The sequence below is a fragment of the Trichomycterus rosablanca genome, chromosome 10 (genome assembly GCF_030014385.1).
Source record: "Trichomycterus rosablanca isolate fTriRos1 chromosome 10, fTriRos1.hap1, whole genome shotgun sequence".
Lineage (NCBI taxonomy): Eukaryota > Metazoa > Chordata > Actinopteri > Siluriformes > Trichomycteridae > Trichomycterus > Trichomycterus rosablanca.
In genome coordinates this window covers 39,289,376-39,308,950 of record NC_085997.1, presented here as the reverse complement: position 1 = coordinate 39,308,950, position 19,575 = coordinate 39,289,376, and the positions used below count along the sequence as shown (strand labels likewise).

Below are 19,575 nucleotides of genomic sequence, written 5' to 3'. Positions count from 1 at the left end.
GTCCGTGTCTTGTACACATATAGGTGCACATTTCTCCTCACCTGTACTCTGGGGCATCAGATCAGTTCGGACCGTTATTGACCGGTGGGGTTGAGGTCAGGGTTCTGTGCAGGCCACCAGAGTTCCTCCACACCACACTCGTATCTTCATGGACCTGACTGTGCCCAGAAGCGTATCATTAGCAATGTAGGAAGGCCTGGTGTCCACATACTTATGACTAGATCTGACCATGACTCTGGTTCAAGTGTTTTGGACAGTGCAGTTTTGCCGTTATGAACACACACACACACACACACACACACACACACACACACACACACACACACACACACCCGCAGAATAACACATCATCTCACCCCCCTGAGGACCCAGCTGCAGATGCCGACCAATTAAGCTCAGCTCGTTAAGGGGCGCAATTAAAAAGGACAATTTCATTAGAGCCGCACGCTGAGACTCGGCCCGTCGGCGCCATCTAAACCTCCTCATTACTCTGGAGGAACTAAATGTCATTCTGTGAACTTCTCACAGCTTCTCATCTCAGCAGAGTCTCTTCTTACTGGCTTTTTATCTCACCAGTTTCTATTCTCACCGGCTTTTTCTATCGGCTTCTCATCTCACAATCTTTGTGTTACCGCTTCCCATTTTACTCGCTTCTTATTTCACTGGCTTTTTTGTTTCGGTGAATTCTCATCTCACCAGCTTCTCATCTCACCGACTTCTAATCTCACCAGCTTTTCTTTACACCAGTTTCTCATTTCACCAACTTCTCATCTCACTGGGTCTCATTTTTTGGGTTTCTTATCTCACCGGCTTTTCCTCTCATCGGCTTCTCATTTTACTACGGTCTAATCTTACAGTTTTGTAATCTCACCATCTTTCTGTGTTACCGTTTCTCATCTCACCATCTTCTAATCTCATTGTCTTCTAATCTTACCGGCTTCTAATCTCACAATTTCTAATCTCACCCATTTCTAATCCTACCGACTTTTCACTCATTTCACTGGCTTCTAATCTCACTGGCTTTTTTATTTCACTGGATTCTCATCTCACCAGCTTCTCATTTTACTGATTTCTAATCTCACTACCTCCTAATCTCACCGGCTTTTCATTTCACCAGCTTTTCTTCTTAATGTCTTCTAATCTCACTAGCTTCTCTTCTTAATGTCTTCTAATTTCCCTGGATTTTTATTTCACCAGTTTCTCATCTCATCAGTTTTTCATCTCACTGTCTTCTAATCTCACCAGTTTCTCATTTCACCAGCTTCTAATCTCACCAGCTTCTCTTCTTAATGTCTTCTAATCTCACAGCTTCTAATCTCACCAGCTTCTCTTCTTAATGACTTCTAATCTCACCAGTTTCTAATCTTACCAACTTTTCATATCACTGTCTTCATATTTCACCAGCTTCTCTTTTCACCAGCTTCTAATCTCACCAGCTTCTCTTCTTAATGACTTCTAATCTCACCAGTTTCTAATCTCACCGACTTTTCATATCACTGTCTTCTAATCTCACCAGCTTCTAATCTTTTTTTATTTGCCTTCCTCCTATCTCACCAGGTTTTTCATCTCACCAGATTCTCATTTTACCGTCGTCTTATCTCACCAGTTTTTCATCACTTTGCTTTTTTTCTGTTATAATCGAGTTGCTCACGTCAGTTCTGAGATCCGAGTAGCTGCGATATCTTTAATTTCTCCTTCATCTCCACCTACTTCATCATCGTCAGATCTGGTTCTCTGTTTTGCTGACTGACCTCCAAACAGGTCTTATCTTTTTATTTATTTTTTTCTCGTCTAAGCGAGTGTAAATCTCAGATCGGTGTGGAGCGGATGTGTGCTGTTTGAAGGGAACGTCAGAGCTGGTTTATAAAACCGCTACACAAGCGATTAGCTTTTTTATTTTCAGGCCTGTTTGACAGAGCCGGCGGGACTGGATATCACTGATAAGCCCCGACGGGTGATTTATCGGCCTGTGGTGTTGTTTTTTGACTCTAAATTATGCTTACGGCCCGTCCAGCAAGATAGATTAAGAGTGTCGGGCATGAACGGGCGGCGGCGGCTCGCGTGATGAACGCAAGGCGCCCACAGGTAAACACACACAGATTGAGAATAAAGCCTGGTGCTGCTCACACTGGGATCCGCTCAATAGGGTCAAAATGGCATTTATGTTTTTGTTAGGAGATTTCAATTACCCCTCACACCCCTGCACACACGATTTCAATTACCCCTCATACCCTCGCACACACCCCACACCTCCAACGGCGAGTGCACCTGTTTTATTATTTAATGCTGCATGTATTGGGTAAAAATTACACACCAAACACACTTTCCACAAACACATGGCTTAAAAACACAACCACCGCCCCCCACGCTGCCATCCTAATTCTGTCTCATTAGTTTTCCTTCAACGTATTTACTATTTGGCATTCTGAGAGAAGGTAGGACGCCTCCTTAAATCCTGCAGCTCCACCTGGGCACTGGTTTCCAAAGTGGAGGGCATAACAGGGCAAATAAATCAGGCATGTTTGGGCACCGCTAGCTCAGGTGAGGAATCGTTTGTATTTTTGCAGTTCTGATTCCGATTCTGATTCAGCTTCTCGATTCCGGTTCTAATTGATTCCACGATTCGATTCCAAAATTGTAGAAATATAACTGAACATTCACAAAGTAAATAGACTAAAACAAACTTTATGAAATGTAAGAAATAATAAACTCTGATATCAAACAAGTCATCGCTAAGTAGGATTCGGTATCGTTTTCTGCGATTCTGAATCCGATTCTGATTCAGCTTATCGATTCGCTAAAAAGGTAAAATGTTTAGATACCAAAACTCTTTTAAAGTGTTAACTGAACATTCACAAAGTAAATAGACTAAATTAAACGTTAAGAAATATAATAAATATTGTAATAAATTAAGTGTAGCATATATTGTGCATTATTTTTTTTGAGATTCGGATTCTTTTTATCGACTCTCGATTCCTCGTTTCGATTCCAAAATTTTAAAAAGGTGAAATGTTTAGTTAGTAAATAGACTAAAATACACTTTTAAATAAACTTTAATATCTAATATACAAAAATTTAAGTGTGATATATCATACAAATTATATCTGAGTAGTGTTTGGTATCGTTTATATTTTGGCGATTCTGATTCAGCTAATTGATTCAATTTCTTGTTGATTCCCTGAGTCGATTCCAAAATGTAAAAAAAGGCCAAATGTATAGATACCAAAATATCTTTATACTTTTAGGTGTTAACGGAACATTCACAAAGTAAATAGCCTAAAACAAACGTAGGTAAACTATAATAAATAAACTCTTATTTAAGTTGTCCCTGAGTGGGGTTCGGTATCGTTTGTAATTTTGCAATTCTGATTCAGCTTATCAAATCTGGTTTCTATTGATTCCCCGTTTCGATTCCAAAATTGTAGAAATATAACTGAACATTCACAAAGTCAATTGACTAAAATAAACGTTATGAAATAATAAACTCTGATATATATATATGCAGAAACACACACACACATCAACATACACACATGGTTAAGTATAGGACCCTCAGTCTTTAGCTGCAGCCGCCGCCCCTGCCTGTTGGAACTGTAGAGCCTAATGGTTCTGGGGACCAAGGACCTTCTAAACCCGTCCGTGGAGCAGCTCTGTGACAGCAGCCTGTCGCTGAACATACTGAACATTATTGCGCCCCACCAGGCTTTGTGACTAGAAACACTTTAGATATTTTTATCTACAAAATTGGGGCATCGCAGGAACAGTTTGGGAACCACTGAGCCTCCGAGTTCTGATCCGGGAACTTTAGTGTAGGCTCGGATTGCAAGACAACACTCGATATCAGAGCCTGTCGAGTTAAAGGTCAGCGATGAGTTTTGTAACTGTTTTTGGACTTGAGGGTGTGTTTGCTGGACGTTTGGGAAAAGTAAAGGTGCTGAACTATTGACTGATGACCACAAGCTGAACTATTGACTTATGACCGCTGGGTAACGACTCCAGTGTGTTCAGAAATATCGAGCAAGTGCCAGTTTTTACTCTGTGGGACTCAGGAGAGTAAAGTTCAAAAGTAAAAATAAATACTTTATGTTGTTTTGATAGTTCTGTCACCATTCGGTGCACTTTATCATGAAAAACAAACACTGGAACGTCAACTCAAGTTACGCACACCACATAAAAACAAGACTTTTCAAATAAGATGAAAATAATTCACAAATCTAATATTAAATCTTTTCATATTTATCCTTTCAAATTATTAACAGTGCTGATCGAGGAGGGTCGTGACTAACACACGCCAGAGATGTTCACGAGTCACAAAATACGAGTCCGAGTCTTTATAATCTCCACAAAACTTATATTATAAATGTAGCGTAGAAATAAAGAAATAATCTGTAAGTTCAGATAAAAACAACAACAGATTAGCGAGTGTATTTAGCCGTTTTACTTCGTGCCTTTACTTTCCTCCTCATTGTGTAAATGAATGTAATTTCTGTAACAAGAAGGTTCCAGTTAAAAGCTTCAACTGATACGTTTTGTTTTCATTACAGAACAAAAGCGCTCGATAAATCACGGCACAGCGGCCAAAATCCCAAACACAGCAAAAACCATCATAACCGCTGCTTACCTTAGCTTCTGTTCTTCCAGATGCTATTACATTTATAAGCGTGCGTCCCATTAGGAATAGAATCCGTTATTTTGTAAATGTGCTTATAATTAAAAACCTCCAAACTTTTCCCGGTGGTGAAGTAAAACAGGAAGTCGTTAGAAAGCCGATCGAGCGTTTCATTACCACGTCATCTGTGTGACGCAAACCGAATAAACGCAAATAACAGCATTTCTTACTAACAATTACAATCAGAAGCTCTGATTGGTTCAGAAAGCGTCTCTCAACCATCAGCACCGATTCTGTAGGAGCGTTCCATTCACCCCGGTCGTTCCTGTGAAGTGCACTACGTAGGGTATTCTACCATTTTAAGTGAGATTCAGATCCAAAGGTAACGAGAATGTTCAGATGAAGTGAACTTCAGACGGTGTAGGGAGTAGGGAGCGACGCTTCATCACTACACCGGAAGCTGCTGGAACATTTACACATTGTGTGTGTTGTGGGTTCAGACGGCCGGAGCGTTATTATTATTAGAGAGCAGAATATTTATAATAATAATAATTAGATATATATATATAATTATCACACGTAACTAATGTAACACATGCTGACGCTAGAGACTCTTGTTTTTCACGAGTCATTTTTTTGCGAGTCATGAGTCATTTGAAACGAGTCGAGTCCCCATCTTTGCTTTCGGCATGCCTCAAAGAGAGCTAGGATTGTACAGCGGCGATGAAACCCAGCCAACGGTGCCTGTTTGGATGCCCGGCCAGGTCTATAGCGCCACCTGGGATTGGGCTTGCGCATGAGCACCCTTGAACATTTGTAAATCACTACAGAACGGGAACGGGTTCACACATACGACCCCAGTAACAAAACCCAAATACAAAACATGGAGTGGGAGGGTGGGATTCATCATAACTGCTGCAGTTACGCCCTCTGCTGGCAGGTGCTGCACTGCACAGAGACGGGGGATAACGGAGATCGGTGTGTGACTCTCCGTACGCTATACAGATCTCCATTTTCGTATGAACCTGCCCAGTGCAGGTGAAAAGAAGCGGTCTGTGCTGCACACGTCAGAGAGGGTGTGTGTTAGTCACGACTCTACTCGGTCAGGATTGGATGGAAATTGGATACGACTGGATTGGGAGGAAATGGGTGCAGTCAAACTATTCGTATTTATTTGGGCACAGAGAAGTTCGCAGGTTGCAGGTTTGCATCTCGTGGACGTACTGTTTACACCTGAGCTCGATAATCAGCGGACAGTGGGAGACTGGTGGGTAGAGCTGTTGGTTATCCAGTAGAAGGTTGTAGGTTTGAATCCCAGCTCCTTAGCCCTCTTAACCTGCACTCTGACCCCAGCAGGAGGGGCGTCGACATAATAATGATAAAGTGTGTCAGCCTGTTTATTAGGTCGCGTGTTTTGTAATAAGTGACTACAGAGGGAACTGGGTTAAGGGTTCGAATCCCCTCCCGGAGGAACCCGCGGCTCTTGCTCGATAAACATACAGTGTAGGACAGAGGTTCATGTTCCGTCCTAGTGGCGCAAAGGTTGTGGTTTCAAATCCCAGGGCGGTAAAAGCGATGAGAAGACGAGACGTGTCCGTTTTTATTAATATAAAACACACACTAGGGCCAAAAGTATGTGGACGCCCTGCGTAAATATTTAAACAGCCAGTCGTCTGTTGGACACCTGGCCAGGTTGGTAGCGCTGCTGGGATTCGAACCCGTGATGTACTAGTGTGTCCGTCTGTGGCGCTACCCCTGGCACCCCTAAAGAGCTGGGACTCTGGACCTGAGTGTGTCTGTGGGAATTTGTTCCCATTCGGTTACTCATTTATTTCTGCATTTTCCCCCAGTTTAGTCGTAGCCAGTTCCTTTTTCTTTGCTGGAGACCCCGATGGCGTACTGAGGGGGGTATATTCTCCTGACACGTCCTCCCTCCGACTCCTTCTTATCCCCCCGTACTTCGATGGACTGGCGCGTGCACGGAGAGTCACTCTGATCTCCATGTTCTTCCACTTCTACTAACCAGGGTCCTGACACAGCGTCGAAGGCCCCGCCCACTTTTTAGTTCCGTCTTTTCCCACCCGGCAGACCATAGTGGCCGGTTATGCCCAGTTGACGGGTATCAGAGCTGAGATTCGAACTTGCTTTTTTTTGGGTAGTTTTGTGCATGCTTTTAGTATATACATGATAAATAATATGCTTCCAAATACTTTAGGGAAGGCCCTTGACTAAGCCCCGGGCACAAAGCCAGCTCTATATAAGTATTTGATTTGTTTTCCAGGGTGTCGGCGCGGACGGCCACTTGGCCTTGGCCCTCTCTTCAGACGCCAGACCAGCCAAGGAGAAAGCGGAGGACCCGGCGACACCGTGGGCGGCAGCGGACGAGCTGTCGGTCAGGATAGGTAGAGGAGGAACTCACTCAGGCAAGCGCCACTTCATGTGCCCGTTTTCTGCCATCCTAGCCCAGCCTGGACACACACACTTGTACGTTGGCTCTCTGTGGGTTCGTTGGTTCTGCTGACTTTTTAATTAACACACGTATATACACTGGGTTGCCATGTTGGTAGAAACACCTCCCTTTTTATTTTACATTTGTTACGTAAGTGAACCGTAGTCGCAGTGGAAAGATCTAGAGCTCGAACTGAGCCCCACCACTGTCAGGTTGCCACTGTTGGGCCCCTGAACAAGGCCCCTAACCCTCACGCTTGAATTATTTGCTGTCACAATAAATGCCGCAAATGTCAATGTAAATTTGTCTCTCAATACGCTATACGGCTCTCTATGTAGGCAGTTGTAGCCTAGTGGTTAAGGTACTGGACTAGTAATCAGAAGGTAGCTGAAAGTAACTCTCCTGTTTTCATCCGGTCAGTCCGTTGTCCGAATGTTTACGTACCTTATAATATAAACGAGCAACCCGGTGTACATACACTGATCAGCCATAACATTAAAACCACCTCCTCACTGTCCATTTTATCAGCTCCACTTACCATATAGAAGCACTTTGTAGTTCTACAATTACTGACTGTAGTCCATCTGTTTCTCTACATGCTTTGTTACCCCCTTTCACCCTGTTCTTCAGTGGTCAGGACCCCCACAGGACCCCCACAGAGCAGGTATTATTAAGGTGGTGGATGATTCTCTGCACTGCAGTGATACTGACATGGTGGTGGTGTGTTAGTGTGTGTTGTGCTGGTATGAGTGGATCGGACACAGCAGCGCTGCTGGAGTTTTTAAACACCTCACTGTCACTGCTGGACTTAGAATAGTCCACCAACCAAAAACATCCAGCCAACAGCGCCCCGTGGGCAGCGTCCTGTGACCACTGATGAAGGTCTAGAAGATGAGCGACTCAAACAGCAGCAATAGATGAGCGATCGTCTCTGACTTTACATCTACAAGGTGGACCGACTAGGTAGGAGTGTCTAATAGAGTGGACAGTGAGTGGACTCCAGCAGCGCTGCTGTGTCTGATCCACTCATACCAGCACAACACACACTAACACACCACCACCATGTCAGTGTCACTGCAGTGCTGAGAATCATCCACCACCTAAATAATACCTGCTCTGTGGTGGTCCTGACCATTGAAGAACAGGGTGAAAGGGGGTAACAAAGCATATAGAGAAACAGATGGACTACAGTCAGTAATTGTAGAACTACAAAGTGCTTCTATATGGAAAGTGGAGCTGATAACATGGACAGTGAGTGTAGAAATAAGGAGGTGGTTTTAATGTTATGACTGATTCTAATCGCTGCTTTCCGGATTGTTTCTGCTCTTCTAATGATCAGATCTTCTCATTCTTCTCCGTCTCTAACAGATCTTACTTTAGGTTTTATTATTAATTTATTTATTTATCTTTATTTTATAAATATTCTATATTTTATTTATCAAGGCCTGAAACCAGCAAGCCAACAGTAAAAAAAAATAAAACCTGCGCCAAAAGTATGTGGACACCAGACAGCTTGATAGAGATCCTGTCCCAAAACCGTTCACACTTATATCCTCAGCAGGATTTCTACCAGATTTTGGAGTGTACCTGTGGGGAGTTTTGCTCAGTCGGTCAGGCACTGCTCCTGTGCATAGTCAGACAGCATCTGAGACCCTGACCACAGCAATGAAACATCCATTCCACCAGCAGACTGAGATAATGAAAGTATCTGGTGCTCCTGGTCTTCTGCTCATCACCGGGCTGCCTGATTATAAAACCGTTGGCATTAATATGATCAGAGTTGCCTCTCTTCAGCTCATTGCGGTTATAACAGCCTCCGCTCTTAGGATTTAATAATATGTCTACAGGGATTTGAGCGGTCCAAAAGAGCAACAGGGTCAGGGTGGGCAGAGTGGAGGGAGTAATTATGAGCGGTGTCCGTATACTTTTGACCATATAGTGCTTGTGCGTTAAAAATAAAGACGCACAGACGCGTAGCGCGGAACTATTCATACGTTACGACAGCCTATAAACGTAAATCCTCCAGCGGCTACGAAGCTTGAAACGAACGGAGCCGGACGCATCCATCGTAAAAAGCACAGACGCGACGGCTAAATCGGACGAGGCCTCGGGCGCCCTTTAATCACCCGCTCTGAAGCCCGGCGCTTCGATCCGGTCGCTCTAATTAGCGCAGCTTAATGCGCTGAAGAACGCCGCGCCGCCGGCTCTGGTTATTAAACGTCTTTATTCGTCCTCGTCCGCCTCTCAGCCGGCGCCGAATGTGCAGCAGGGGGACGAATCGGGATCAGAACTGCTTCCTGAAATACGCCCGGCGGTGAACTAACTAACTAACTAACTAACCAACAATGGTGAAACGGTTACGGTCGGTGCGACCGGTGGCTCCACCTTCAAACCGTGACGGACGTTCTGTTCCAAAATCACGGGCGTTCCCGTCTTCGTGGCTTCTTTGTGCCATCGATTCTGAACAAAACCGAGAGAGAGAGAGAGAGAGAGAGAGAGCCTGGCCTGCAATGGACGTTCCAATTCATCCCAAAGGTGTTCCGATTCATCCTAAATCTCTTCAGTGTCTGTGAGATTGGCGTCGTCGCTCTGAAGTTCCTCCACACCAAAGTCTTCAAACGACGACTTCACGGACCTCGCTGTGTTCCCAGGGATACAATCATGCTGGAACATGAAAGGACCTTCCCCAAACTATTGCTGCAATGTTTAATACACACAGTCTATGGTGTATTATTGATTTTATACGCCTGTTATGGATGGGCGTGGCTGAAACATTGATTATGGGAATTGATATGAAGGCTGTTACTGTTCTGAAGAGGCTTTGCTGCTCGATTTCGGATCATGACTGCAGGGATTCACTTCTTGCAGGGGAAGTGAAGGAGCACTTTCTGGAACTCCTCAGTAACCCCCCCCCCCCCAGTCTCTGGAATCTCTGGTGTCTTAAGAGCTCCTGGAATGTCAAGGGTTAAATTATAGACGCCCACTGATCAGCGCTCCGATTTCAAAAGCCCCTCCAAATGGGCGTGGCTTCGTTATCTCTGACCTTGTTACGAATTCCGTACAAATCTGAGCAAATAAACCTTTCATACCTGCCTGATCAATTTGTATCACAATGTGAAGGGTTAAATTAAAGACGCCCCTCTGTCGCCCCCTGCTGTTACTGATCGGTGGTTCAGCTCGAGCAATTCGTTCCAATCAGAGACAGATTTCACATTACAGTAAAACTGACCAATCGTATCGTCCCTCTTAACGGGTGGGGCTTCGTTATCTCTGATTTTATGACGAGTTCCGCCCGCCGTGCTGCCTTAATATCCGTCCTCAGCGCGGCGTGGGTGTGAGTGTGGCGCGTTTTGAACTGGGACCTAAACAGAACTGGCGTTACTGGTGTTACTGGTCTTACTGGTCGTGTTTCTAAGGCTGAACTGACGTCTTCATTTTTTTCCTATTGGGTTACATTCCTCTCATGCTCCTCTTTCTGGTCTGTGATTGGCCGTTTCCTGTTTCCTTAAAATCTCCTCCGACTGCTGATTATGGTGCTTCAGGTTCTTCCTGGTGATTCCGATTCGGTTCTTCGGTTCTTCCTCTTGGAGCCATCGTAGTGGACGTGCAATAATGTCCAAAATTTTAAGAAAATCCAGCTAGCTGACCTACTTGCCAGTGCAACAGTGACACCTACTGTTTGGTAAAGGCGGAGGAATACGGAGAGACCAGCGTGGCACCTCCTGCCTGGGAGCCTTCTTAGCCAGCACGGGTGTCATGCAACTGGCTAGGGGAATTGAGTATATCCAAATGTGGACCATATAAAAAGAGAGAAAGACGTCCCTAAATAAAAGGTGCCAGATGGTGGAAATTTGGTACATGAAGGTGGAGAAGAGCTGCCGGTAAATAGATCACTTGAACGCTTTTGTGATGATTTTTTAATAATTAATTAACATTTTTTATCTTATGGACATTTTATCAGCTCCACTTACCATATAGAAGCACTTTGTAGTTCTACAATTACTGACTGTAGTCCATCTGTTTCTCTACATGCTTTGTTACCCCCTTTCACCCTGTTCTTCAATGGTCAGGACCCCCACAGGACCCCACAGGTGGTGGATGATTCTCAGCACTGCAGTGACACTGACATGGTGGTGGTGTGTTAGTGTGTGTTGTGCTGGAGTTTTTAAACACCCCACTGTCACTGCTGGACTGAGAATAATCCACCAACCAAAAACATCCAGCCGACAGCGCCCCGTGGGCAGCATCCTGTGACCACTGATGAAGGTCTAGAAGATGAGCGACTCAAACAGCAGCAATAGATGATCGATCGGTAGGTGTGTCTAATAGAGTGGACAGTGAGTGGACACGGTATTTTAAAATTCCAGCAGCGCTGCTGTGTCTGATCCACTCATACCAGCACGACACACACTAACACACCAGCACCATGTCAGTGTCACTGCAGTGCTGAGAATCATCCACCACCTAAATAATACCTACTCTGTGGGGGTCCTGTGGGGGTCCTGACCATTGAAGAACAGGGTGAAAGGGGGTAACAAAGCATGTAGAGAAACAGATGGACTACAGTCAGTAATTGTAGAACTACAAAGTGCTTCTATATGGTAAGTGGAGCTGATAACATGGACAGTGAGTGTAGAAACAAGGAGGTGGTTTTAATGTTATGCCTGATCAGTGTATATATAATAATACAATGTAATGTTCGATTCTAATTGTATTTTATCTGCTTATAATTTAACATTTAAACGAACATAAATCTGAGCAAGTAAATCTTTCATACCTGCCTGTTCAGTTTGTATTGGAATGTGAAGGCTGAGGAGGCGCCGGACGCTCCCTCGTTATTCAGTCAGGTCATCACTCAGTATGAAGGCGCCTCAGTAGGAGCATTTTAAAGGATCTAAGAACTTAGACACGCCCTCTTCCGGTCCTCTAAAATGACCTGGCGTCCACATACTTTTGGACACCTAGTGTACTCTCCATTTTGTTTCAGAACCTGTGTGTTTTTTTGTAGTGACAGATCTGAAGACGTGAATCTTTTCTGACAGGCAGGAAATTCGTTTCAGGAGCTTCAGTTCCTCTCTGAAGGCACCTCAGCAGTTTTAGGAGCTTCTCGGCTGGATCACTGAGCTCCTGCTTATCTGTAATGACCAAAATCTGAGACGATCCGGTCCGGCGAGCTGGAACTTCTGCTCACTTGATCAGTATTGATGGTCCAGTTAGGATCTGAGTGTGTGTGTGTGTGTGTGTGATAGTGAAGAGCTCGCTCAGCACAGGTTTGACACGACCTAAAAGTCTTAATAAATAAATTAATTAATTAATTAAAGACGTCTCTTTGTCGCCCCCTGCTGTCTTTAGAAGGAACATCGTGCTGTGATCGCTGGTCCGACAGTGGATTTTTAGGTCAGGGTCAATTGACAGGAATTTATTGAAGGACAAAATTCAAATGACAGTAAAACTGACCAATCATATCGTCCTTCTATATGGGCGGAGCTTTGTTATCTAACTTTATGGCGAGTTCTGCCCTCTGTGCCAGCTGCAATAATATCCGTCTGCAGAGCTGCGAGACAGAACTGCGCTGTGATGGAATGAAGGTGCAGGTTTGGTTCTTATCTTTCTCCAGACCAAACAAACGACTGAGTTCACTTATCTAACCACGTTCCACTGGGGTGTTGCGCAATATCAGGGTTTGGATTTTGACATGAAAGCAATCAGTGTGAGAAATATAAAAACACACATAACTGGGGACACACACACTGACACACACACACATAAACAAACACACACCGACACACACACACACACACACGTAAACAAACACACACAGACACATACACACACACGAACACACACCGACACACACACACGTAAACAAACACACACGACACACAGACACACATAAACACACACGTAAACAAACACACACCGACACACACACACACGTAAACACACACACACCGACACACACACACACGTAAACAAACACACCGACACACACACACACGTAAACAAACACACACCGACACACACACACACGTAAACAAACACACACCGACACACAGACACACATAAACACACACGTAAACAAACACACACCGACACACACACACACGTAAACACACACACACCGACACACACACACACGTAAACAAACACACCGACACACACACACACGTAAACACACACACACCGACACACACACACACACGTAAACAAACACACCGACACACACACACACGTAAACACACACACACCGACACACACACACGCAAGTAAACAAACACACACACACCGGCACACACACGTAAACAAACACACACCGACAGACACACGCAAGTAAACAAACACACACACACCGACACACACACACACGTAAACAAACACACACCGACACACACACACGTAAACACACACACACCGACACACACACACACGTAAACACACACACACCGACACACACACACACGTAAACAAACACACACCGACACACACACACACGTAAACACACACACACCGACACACACACACACGTAAACAAACACACACCGACACACACACATAAACAAACACACACCGACACACAGACACACATAAACACACACGTAAACAAACACACACCGACACACACACACACGTAAACACACACACACCGACACACACACACACGCAAGTAAACAAACACAAACACACCGACACACACACACACACACACGTAAACACACACACACCGACACACACACACGCAAGTAAACAAACACACACACACCGGCACACACACGCAAGTAAACAAACACACACCGACACACACACGCAAGTAAACAAACACACACCGACACACACACGCAAGTAAACACACACACCGACACACACACACACGTAAACAAACACACACCGACACACACACGCAAGTAAACAAACACACACCGACACACACACACGCAAGTAAACAAACACACACACACACACACACCGATACACACATTTACATTTTCACACCGACACACACACACACACACACACATGAGTAAACAAACACACACAGACACATACACACACACACGAACACACACCGACACACACACACGTAAACAAACACACACCGACACACAGACACACATAAACACACACGTAAACAAACACACACCGACACACAGACACACATAAACACACACGTAAACAAACACACACCGACACACACGTAAACACACACACACCGACACACACGTAAACAAACACACACTGACACACACACGCAAGTAAACAAACACACACCGACACACACACACGTAAACAAACACACACCGACACACACACGCAAGTAAACAAACACACACACACACCGATACACACATTTACATTTTCACACCGACACACACACACACACACACACACACACACACACACACATGAGTAAACAAACACTTGTTATGTGTGAGTCTGGGTTTGGCGGGTGCTAATGGCTCTGCGCTAGTTTTGATCTTCGGACCGCGGCTCCCTAACAGCCTCAAGCGCTCACACACACACACACACACACACACACACACACACACACACACACACTTCCTGTCGTGCTCAGTAGATAAGCCCTGCTGAATAATTTAGAAGTTGATTGGAGACTCTGAGCCTCTTCACAGCTCCGCTCGATCTCGTCTCTGTTTCCTCCTGAACACGTCATAAACACAAATAATCGTAATAATAATAAAATAACGTTATAAAAGCGCCGTGTGCACGTGTGTAGGTCAAAAGTATGTGGACACCCATCATCAGCACTGAGCTCAGGGGTTTCAGACACATCCAGTTATGGAGCTCATAAGGCAGATTATTTTCACCTGCACCAGGCAGGTTCATATAAAGATCTGTATAGCGCACAGAGAGTCACGCACTGATCTCCATTATCCCCCGTCTCTGTGCAGCGCCATCGATCAGCCAGCAGAGGGAGTAACTGCATAAACTAGCCCTGTTTTATTAGTAACCTCTGCTTTTGCAGCTATAACAGTCTCCTCTCTTTTGGAAAGGATTTCCACTAGATTTTGGAGTGTGCCTGTGGGAATTTTCTCTTTTTGGAAAGAATTTCAAGTAGAGTTTGCAGTGTATCTGTGGAATTGTTCAGATGTCTTTATATTCCTTCAATCTTTTGGAGAGGACTTTTATTACATTGTGGAGCAAGTCTGTGGGAATTTCTACTCATTAAGGATGACTTTGTATTGATCTATACTTTTGGAAGGGATTTCCACTAGAGTTTGGAGTGTGTCTGTGGGAATTCTTTGTATTTATTTACGCTTTTTAAAGAATTTCCACTAGATTTTGGAGTGTGTCTATTGGGATTTCTACCGGCTGTAGGAATTTATTTGTATCCATCCACTTTTTTTTGGAAAGGATTTCCACTACATTTTGAAACATGTCTGTGGGAATTTCTACCAATTTGAAGGATTTATTTGTAGTCATCCACTTTTGGAGTGAGTCTGTGGGGATTTCTACCAAATTCATGGCTACTTTTGTATTGATCTAAACTTTTTGAGAGGATTTAAACTAGATTTTGGAGTGTGTCTGTGGGGATTTTCTTTGTATTCATCTTCTGTTCTTGAAAGGATTTTTACTAGATTTTGGAGTGTGTCTGTGGGAATTTCGGCCAAATTCTTGGCTTTTTTGCATTGACCTATGCTTTTTGAAAGGATTTAAAGTTTGGAGTGTGTCTGTGGGAATTTCTACCAGTTTTCAGAATGTCTTTGTATTGATCTATACTTTCAGAAAGGATTTTTGAATATGTCTGTGGGAATCCCTACCGATTATAAGGATTCCTTTGTAGTCATTCACTCTTCTGGAAAGCATTTACACTAGATTTCCGAGTGTGTCTGTGGGGATTTCTACCAGTTCTTAGGATTTCTGTCTGGAATGTTCCTGCAGGTTCTTTAACTTCCTCGGTTTATCAGCTGGCTGTGATGAGTTTGAGCTCCTCCAGATGTTTACTGTGGATTGTTTGATTGTCAGTGCAGATCTTCTGATCCAGGCTGAGAGTTCTCGTACCCAGAGCTCTCGTCAGTGCAGCAGTTTGACTGACAGCCTCACAGCGCCGGGTTCAGGTGGAGATCTGAGCTTGAGCTTCTTCGGTCTTGGATGATGGAGCAGGAGGTTTCAGAGACTCGTTATGATCGACCTCCTGCTTCTGCTTCTGTGCATTATTGATGAGGAACCTGGAGCAGAACCCACCAGCCTGGGGCTGTCTCTCAGGAGATGTAACCCACCGGAGATGTGATCTAGTACGTCCTGCTTGATGGATCCAGTCCATGCTGTGAACCTGCTGCTGGTTCCGGAAGCTTCTGGTTTTCCACGTTCAGCAGACTTGGATGACAGTGGTGTGGTGGCACAAATCATCCAGGAGAACCAGCCCAAGCTCCTGAGATGCCTCCTAGAGGAGATCATCTTGATATTGGGCAGGAGAAACTGCACAGATAACTTGGGAGGTTGAGGTGGCAACCTGGGCATTTGACAATGGCAAGGAACCAATTCAGTTGGTCCTGGTCAGGGTCATGTTGTGTCCAGAGCCTTTCAGGAACATGTGACCAGAAGTGTGGATACACTGTAGACAGGGTGGCATCTGGGGGCCTGAGTGCTTATAGGAAATCTATGTGGACACATGAAGAACATGCCAAACTGTGGGTTTGAACCTGGAATCCTGGATCTGTGCAGCGTCAACACTTGATTTGTTCTGCTGTGATACCACATTTTTACCTGTAGTAATTCAGTAGGTCATGGTCAGGGTCATGCTGTGTCAGGAGCCTCTCCCAGGAACATGTAACCAGAAGTGTGAATAAACCATAGACAGCATGCTGACCTGAAAAACCTGAGCTTAAAAATAACGAGGGGCGTCCATATACTTTTGACCCTAGATTCTACAGCTCCCCTACGTGTGTGTGGACTTTTTTTACTCGTGAGTTTCAGATCGTTTATCATCGTCGTATCTGTCGTACGTTCTCGCTCTGTTCAGTCGTACGATGCGGCCGTTCAGCTTCACGAATTCTGGAACGCGTCTATAAGGGCTTTGTTCTGATTGGTTCCTGTCACGGTTGGTCACCAGGGGGTTGGTACAGATTACCAGCAGGGAGAACCGCCCCTCACCCCCTCCCCCAAAAAAAGATAATAAAATAATAGAAATAAACGGTTAGGGTTCGAATCTCAGCTCTGATACCGGTCGGCTGGGCGCCTCCTAGCGGCCACAGTCAACCCTGCAGACCAAATCAGCCACTAGTCTGCTGGATGGGAAAAGTCGGGACTAAAAAATAAGAGTGGGCGTGGTCTTCAGGGCTATATAAGGACCCTAGTTAGTAGCTCGAAGGCGCCTGTACAGATGTAGAGTAACATGGAGATCAGTGCGTGACTCTCCCTGCGCGAGACCGACCTCACACACGATCCACCGAAGTACAGAGGGCGGGCGTGTCAGGAGAATATACCCTCCTTAGTACGCCATCGGGGTCTCCAGCAGAGGAAGAGGAACTGGCTACGACTAAACTGGGAGAAAAAGGGAGAACATGCAGAATTAAAATAGTGACGTTGGACTTCCCGAGTTCCATCCTCAGCTCTGCTACCGGTCGGCTGGGCGCCCCCTAGTGGCCACAGTCAACCCTGCACACCAAATCGGCCGCTGGTCTGCTGGTTGGGAAGAGACAGGACTAAACAAATAAAAGTGGGCGTGGTCTTCAGGGCTATATAAGGACCCTGGTTAGTAGCTCGAGGCGCCTGTACAGAAGTGGAGGAACGTGGAAATAAGCGCGTGACTCTCCCTGCGCGAGACCGACCGACCGATCCACCGAAGTACGGGCGAATATGAAGGGGTCGGTGGGCGTGTCTGGAGATTATACCCTCCTTAGTACGCCATCGGGGTCTCTAGCAGAGAAAGAGGAACTGGATATGACTAAACTGGGAGAAAAAGGGAGGAAATGCAGAAATAAAAGAGTGTAAATAATTTGAGATGCGTTCCGATTAAATTCACGTGTTACAGCTACATCTAACAGACGTATAAAACACAACAGTTTGGGGAAGGTCCTTCTCTTTTCTCTTCAACCCTACTAAACACTCGCCCACTCGTCCAACAGAACGTACAAAACATTGGATTGGAGACCCCCTTGATTGGGATCTTTCTAAATGACAGACTTCATCCCACCAGGAATTGGGGATGTTCTCAGAGCAGAGGAACGCACTAACGCAGGAACCCCCAGCACCCCCAGCAGAGACCCGCCGCCTCCGTTTAGACGTAGCTGCTTCCCCTTTCCTCCTTCTGCCCTCATTTGTTTCCTCAGTGCTCAGATAATTAAGCGGCTGTAATTATTTCCTCACTGATTAATTCTTCGATCTGCAAATCCTTCAATAATTTAACGACTTTAATTACTGTAGAATCAGGAAGGAACAAAGGAAACGTGGTTCTGTCTGCCCATCCATCCATCATCCACTGTTGGGCCCCTGAGCGAGGCCCTTAATCCTCAATTGCTCCGTCCGACAGCATTCAGTCATAATTGTAAGTTTTGCTTTGGATAAAAGTGTCTGCAAAATGTTGTGAGCAGTTGTAGCCTAGTGGTTAAGGTACTGGACATGTAATCGAAAGGTTGCAGGTTCATGCCCCACCACTGCCAGGTTGCCACTGTTGGGCCTCTGAGCGAGGCCCTTAACTCTCGATTGCTCAGACAAGTTGACGTAAATGTAAATTTGAAAAATCTGTCCATCCATCTGTCTGTCCGTCCATCCATTCATCTGTATATCTGTCTGTCCATCCATCTGTCCATCTATCTGTCAATCTTTCTGTCCATTTATTCGTCTGTCCATCCATTCATCATCCATCTGTCCATCCATTCATCTGTATATCTGTCTGTCCATTCATTTATCCATCCATTTGTCTGTCTGTCTGTCCATCCATTTGTATATCTGTCTATCCACCTGTCTGTCTGTCTGTCTGTCTGTCTGTCCATCCATCTGTCCATCTATCTGTCCATTTATCCGTCTGTCCATCCATCCGTCCATCCATTCATCCCTCCATCTGTATATCTGTCCATCCATCCATCATCCATCTGTCCATCCATTCATCTGTATATCTGTCTGTCCATCCATTTATCCATCCATTTGTCTGTCTGTCCGTCCATCCATCCATCATCTGTACAGCCATCCATCCTTCTGTCAATCTGCCTTTCAATCATCCATCTTTCTGTCCATTCATCCATCCATCTGTATATCTGTCCATCCATTTATCCATCCATCCGTCTGTCTTTCTGTCCGTCTGTCCATCCATTCATCTGTATATTTATCCATCCGTCTGTCTGTCTGTCCGTCTGTCCATCTTTTCATCTGTATATTTGTCCATCAGTCCGTCCATGTAGGGCAGTTGTAACCTAGTGGTTAAGGTACTGGTTCAGTAATCAGAAGATTGCCAGTGCAAGCCCCACCACTGCCAGGTTGCCACTGTTGGGCCCTTGAGCAAGGCCCTTAACCAGGATTTAAACCAGGCTGTCGAGCCGCGTGCTGATTTGTGCTGTGATTG

The 19,575-nt window shown here is 45.0% G+C and overlaps 1 protein-coding gene across 3 annotated transcripts in view; it reads left to right on the top strand.

Annotated features, from left to right (window-relative positions):
* The window catches only part of LOC134321526 (zinc transporter ZIP11), a 69,242-nt gene that overhangs the window by 35,592 nt on the left and 14,075 nt on the right, over positions 1–19,575 (top strand). For 2 of the 3 annotated variants that reach the window (XM_063003322.1, XM_063003320.1), the window contains one exon: positions 6,891–7,032. In XM_063003322.1, the coding sequence (XP_062859392.1) occupies positions 6,891–7,032 (142 nt within the window). The remainder of the gene's footprint in view (positions 1–6,890; positions 7,033–19,575) is intronic. The other variant, XM_063003321.1, reaches the window with a different exon arrangement.